At 34.8% G+C, this 6,535-nt stretch overlaps 1 protein-coding gene across 1 annotated transcript in view; it reads right to left on the bottom strand.

Annotated features, from left to right (window-relative positions):
* Positions 1 to 2,861: 2,861 nt before the first annotated feature.
* Positions 2,862 to 6,535, bottom strand: part of LOC128226855 (neuropeptide receptor 15-like) — a 29,378-nt gene continuing 25,704 nt past the window's right edge. The window contains exon 2 of the mRNA XM_052936937.1: positions 2,862 to 3,597. Within this exon, the coding sequence (XP_052792897.1) occupies positions 2,862 to 3,597 (736 nt within the window). The remainder of the gene's footprint in view (positions 3,598 to 6,535) is intronic.

Genomic DNA, 6,535 nt, shown 5'->3' with positions numbered 1-6,535 from the left:
ACATTTATGATATAAAGTATGTAACAAAGTATATTCGCAACAATTTCAAATAACTTATTAAATTACTCGCTTCCATAGCCATATATATACACGCTATATTACCACTGAGAGGTGCATGAGTTTAATGCTTTATTTGCACTGCCATTATATTGGTTTAATCAATCCATCATTTTGTACCAACACATTTTTATACAACCGATTCTATTCTTACCTACTACTCTCATATACTGAATTGTCAAAGTCATTTGAGCCCATTAGGCCACAAATTGACTTTTCCTGAGTGATCGCAAACCCCAAAGATTCGGGTGTTTGCATCAAAATATTAGAGTTATCGTAACAGATATTTTCCTCTTTAAACTGGTTGTAAAGAACAAAGTTCAAAAAGAAACTTTATAAATGGCCTGTATTTACCATTAGGCTTTGGAAGAATAACAATGGAGGAAATAAAGTCCCCTGGTTCATGTTAAGATTGAATTACAGCACCTTAGCCGACCAGATCATTAACTTCATTGTTTACACATTACCATTGTTACCCATGGAATGGGATTTCCCTACGCACTTCATACTGAACTGGTTGTTGACCAAAATCAATTTTATACACCAATATAGCCTGCTAAAACCAAGGATAATTTGTGAATAAGTTCCATTTATCTAAATGAAATTTTAGTTTACCAACTAAGCTTGAACGTTTTGATGTGGATGTAAGTCAAAAACTGTCGGGTACCAAGATGAGAAGTAAAAAGACGCCATTGTTTTTAAATCATAAAGTCAGATCATTTTAACGGACAAGTCGCCTACATTCCTAGATTAACAAAGGTTAGGTCATTGACGTGAACGCATTAATCTTTTAATTTGGAGCAAAAGTTGCCTTTATTGCAAAATACATGTTATTAAATTTTTGAATCAGGTTCATTATTGAACATGTCCAGGTAAATTTGAAGAGCTGAAATCCTCATATTAATGCGATTATTTTGACATGTGAGTGCATTCACCCTACGTTTGCACATTAGGTATTAAATTGGTAAATTTGCATCTCAAATGCTAAATTTAGTTTGTATTTTGGGATTATATTGATAAAAAGGTGCCATAGAGCGATCGCCAACGCTCGTCCTTTTTCGGTACAATAACTCGACAATTGTAAAGCCAGAGTTATCATGATCTTCCTAATCTTGTGCATATACACCCTGACCACATATAAACCAAGTTTCATTCAAATATGATAAACTGGTAGTGTTTACGACGAAGCAGGCAAGGACACAGAGGCTCAAACCATATAATGACTTCTTTTTATTAGAAGTACAGAAGAGCGAAAAATACAAATACAGTAAATCATTTATAGAACTAAAACTTGGAAAGCTAAATTAAGATCAGCGCTTGTATTGGGAGTGCATTGACTTGAATGTGGTGGGAAAAACGTATGCTATTTATCGCGAAAACTGATATAAGTGAACAATAGTATTTAAGCAAATTTAACTGTGTATGGTATCAATGTTTCATTTGACCGTTACCTAGAGACTGCATTAAGTATGAAAATATTCCGAATGAATCGAAAACACATCTTTAAAATGTATGAAAGAAATATAAAGCCAAGAAGATAGAACGCATCGACTTGAATTGTTTTATTGTGGCGTTGTGTCGAGTATCCAGTGGAGTGTCTGTCAGACGTCGTTATCAGTTTGGCTACGTGGTTTCTCCGTATCTTCTATTGTATCAACGAAGAACTTTCGTGTGTACCCTTTATTTAAAATTATAATGATATATTACAATAAACTGTCAAAAATTTAACACAGAAAAAAATATATGAATAAAATAAATCTTTATAAAACTTCATAAATGTTACTCTGAGGGAAGTACAAGTTTCATAGGCCTTCGTTCGCTAAGAAAGCTCCCATTAAGTAATAGTAGCCATATCCATAATCCGAGATATTGAGATTATACACGAGCGCTTAATCGAGAATGGATAATTTCAATCCTGAGTTGTGTACGTTTAAGTGAAAAGCGTTGCATTGTATATCCACGATAATTATAGTACTTTTTAGTTAGACATTGTCGACTTGTTACTGTTCAAATACGACAGTTAATGTATAGATGAAAACAAAGAAAACACTCTCGCACATAATGCAACGATTAATCCTCTTTGTATTTCATGCCCTAAGTGACCGACTTTCAGCCACACTGGTAGTTTTGCAATAAAATAGTTTATGTCATAAAAGATACAATCCCATTATTAGGTTAGATATTTGAACCGCTATAATCAGTGATATATATTATATTAAATGTGGCGTGACATTCTTTTTTCCTAAATAAACAATGGTGCCTATAGAGTAAAGTGTCTGTCAGGTCATGGGTCCTTTTTAGATAATTTATATATTTGAGTAGTAAGTAATATATTCGCTTTGATGCCAAAAACTAACATCTATATAGCAAACTAAACTATATATAATCGTAAAAGACCAATTCCTGCTTGTCGCACACTTAACGTAAACTAAACACGTATGCCATGTGATACCATAAAGTTTCAACACAATGAATCTCATTCGGTTAGTCAAAAATACAATCTATACTGTGTAAGTTATGACACGGGACCTTCTCTTGACTATAAATATCCATTGTTCAGTAAACAAAAAGCTGCGCTCGTATTTCATAACCATTGACAGTGACTTTCATGAAAGGTGTTATTTCCTAAAATTTAAAAAAGTCCATTCATTTGTTTAATTACTTCACAGCTGATGGCGTCGAATTGATACAAATATAGTTTCGGATCTTTTTCCATCATGAAAACAACTACGAATATATTGTGTTCATTGGCATGTTTTAGCGACTGCAAGGTTACAGTCCGTATGTAAATGCCCATTCATAGCTTACACATTTGTTGACGCAGTAATGGAGCTCATATGTCGCCAGATCCTGGGTGATCCATGGGTGGTGTGCTGCGATGGCGGATGATTCGGGATCTTCCGCTCCGCAGTCCTGACGCCCACCAACCGCAGGATAAACTGGCGGTAACACTGTCGAAAGTTCTGGCTAAATATGCTGTAGAGGACAGGATTGGCTGCCGAGTTTACATATGCAATGATCATTGTAAAAACAAGGCTAGACCAGTTTTCATGGAACGATGTAGGAGACACCGTGTTGTATATGAGGAGAATTTGGTGAGGAGAATAGCTAACAAAGTATACAAATACACTTAGAATCAGCATTTTAACAACACCGCGCCTTGCGTTTAGGGCGTCTGAGACTCGTTCAACTGACATACCATGCATATCTCGCACATGCACCCGCCGGTACAATCTGTCCGTACCAGTGAATAGGTGCTTTGATATGATCGTGTAAAGGACAATCTGTACACACATAGGGATGTAATAAAACAGGACAGACTCTGTATACTTGAAGACCAGGAATGTTTTATCGTGGTTGGCCGGAAATCGAAGCATGCAAAACTGGATGCTATCTGGTCCACTGTGGTGCAGTGAATTGAAGAGGGCCGTTGGCAAGGCTGCCGTCCAGGAAAGTGGCCACACGCAGCCAAGGACAACCGCCAGGCGGCGCTTGTTACACAGGATGTGAGCCTTGATCGGCTGAATGATGGCGATGTATCTGAAAGCAGAAAGATACATATTTTAAGAGGTGTACACGTGGAAGACATTCCACATATCTAAAGCTTCATTTGTACATGCTATAACTAATATGTTTTAAAATTTCAATCAAGCCGTGCTTTTGGACTAAATAATGTTTTGAAAAATGGAAGAATTGCTGAACAGTGTAATTTATCAAGTAATACAGTTATAGTTTAGGGACATTCACGGTAAAAGGATGGTCGATTGGTTTGATCAAACAAGCTTAAATTTTATTTTTTTATTATTCGTAATGAGATGACTGTAAAGTTGAGCGTACAAGCCAGTTGCAAACTGACCAAGGCCTTAAACTGATGTTAAACTGCATTCATATAAGATATTGCATGCATGTATGCTTTATTGTTGTGATCTTATTTGTACGTGTTCATATAAAAAATATTTTTAAACGTCACAAAAGGAATTACAAGTTTTAAAAAAACATGGCCCAACAATGTGATATTCTTCGAAGTAGCTTACGCGAAAATATAGAATTATCATGGAAGTGATTCCGTTTGACATTAGTTTCAGAAAGTAACTTTTAAAACGAGGCTGAAGAAAGATAGTGTCAAATTAAACTATTCAAATAATTTGTATTGTTACTGGTGCTAGTTTTTATGTTCTAGATGTACTTTCTTTGAATCGTTTAGACCTATATATATATATAGAATATGTTTTGCCATCTTTGAACACGCTTACAAGCTCTGAACACGACCATACTGCAGAAATATTATTCATTTGTTGGTGATCAGTACAATATGAATAATCAAACGAAGCTACAACATAAGGACCGGCACGGCAGCCAGAACCTTTTGTTCCCAAACTTAAATTTCAGTGTATTTTAAACACTATTTTGAATCATTAAGATTATATGGAATGTGTACACAAACATACCACTCGATTAGTACAAAGATTGTTAAACCTGACGAGTAAGACGTTCTTTAAAACTAAATAAAACGATTTAAAGGGAACGAAAGCATCCACTGAAATGAGGCTGTTTAACTTGTGATACATGAGCGATGGCTGATATACAGTCTATAGTTAAAACAAATGTCAGAATATTTCGAATGAACTCACGGCCCACTTCAAATAAAAATACGCACAAACTGCTTGCTTTAGATTGGCCTTTTTAAAGCGATGACCTATATCTTTTGTTTTAATTCACAGGAACACAGGAGCATAAATATTATATCGTTATCAATACATGCGGTGTTAACTGCACTGGAAGGCTTAGTGCAAGGAGTTCCCTAGATGCGGGGCAGGGTGGACCGGTTTTTAGGGCTTAACCTTGTAATTGTCCAAACATTTATCAATGCTAGCAAAAAATAACCCAGAAGCATTTCCATCACTTTTTAAAACTCAAGATAAGTTTAAACCTCTTTTATAGCAATGGCTTTATCTATCAAGGCATTGATGTTGGGTTATAATTCACTTTTATGACATTCACGGCAATAAAAGGTCAATGTGTTAGATATGTGATTTGCTAGAATAAAACATTCTTGTGCATTAGACAAAGTTGTCAGCATTAGTCAATACTTTCTGGCAAACAAACTAAACTCAGAACAGAAACTTAGATATTTTAGGATTTCATTCTTACTTGATCAATCATTCCCCTTATCAGATTTCAGGGGTAGATTTAAGAATTCAGTGTCAGACGAAAGCAATATATCACTGGTTCGTAACATAGTTAGTGTCAGTGCAACATGGTAACACTGTTTTATATCTAATAATTCTTCAAAAGCAGACTGGCATCAAACGAACTATTCTTTGCTAAAATATTGTGCTGATAGGTTTTTTAGAAAGTTTTTAAATCGATTGACATCGCAGGAATACTTATGGGTATGTTTATTTCTAGAGGAATAGTATGTAAGCTAACAAGAATCATCAATACAATACTTTGAAAACAATGCCAAAAAGTTTTGCTCTAGCGATCCTTTACATTAACTCGATACATCTGCAGCTTTTTCACACAGTCCACTTAACGAATGATCTCAATTTCACGACTGTTGATGCAGTATGAACGAAGAAAGACATGCGAGCAAATTTAACACGACAAAAATGCTAGTATTCCATATATCAAATTTAATGAATTTAATAAAGAAAAGGTTATATTTCTCGATTAAAAATCAGTAAAATTATTTGCAGCAGGGTTTTTATTGCTAAAGAGCGGTTATTGACAACATACTGTCACAAGACTGTAATAAAAGAATAGCCGTTATTTATAACGTCGTATAACATTGGTGAACGAAACTGAAATATTGAATATTAAAATAAACATTTTCAATACGAACAATGCTATTCATAAAGGTCGCCCCCTCAAGATGTATATGTATTTTTAAAATGGATTAACTGCGATATTTCTGAGATGTGCACATATCGTAGATTTAACGCTGAACCTGCGAGAAAACAATCTCAAATTCGAGTCATAACCAGAACAAAAGAACCAACTAATTGTATTACCCTTTGTCAAGACGTATTTAATGGAACAGCTACTTCAATACAAATTCCCACTCTTTCCTTTGCATAATATAAATATTTTGTAGATTCAATAACATTTACAAATTTAAAGTCTCAACGTCTCGAAAAACAATTTCATTCAAATAGACTCATTCGTATTTTATATTCTAGACAGCAGTTCGTTCAATGAGGGGGACAGAAAAGTTCTATATTGAAATACAATTGCATCTGCTCGAAGTGAGAAGCAATCCGTGTTTTATTGTGTTTTGTTTTTTTCTTTTTCATTCTTTTTTGATCACTGATGTTACAGTTTTGGATGAGTAATTCCCTCAATGACCAGCGTGGCATAACCGTTTTCATCATTGGATGCCTTTACTGAAGATTTAGATAAAAAGCGTAACGAACATTACAAATGATATAGTTTGTGCATGCTATTTATACGAACGTATATTTCTAACCAATTGGGA

This window comes from Mya arenaria, chromosome 3 (assembly GCF_026914265.1).
Source record: "Mya arenaria isolate MELC-2E11 chromosome 3, ASM2691426v1".
Lineage (NCBI taxonomy): Eukaryota > Metazoa > Mollusca > Bivalvia > Myida > Myidae > Mya > Mya arenaria.
Note: the sequence above shows the minus strand (reverse complement) of the source record. Positions and strands in the feature narration are given on the sequence as shown.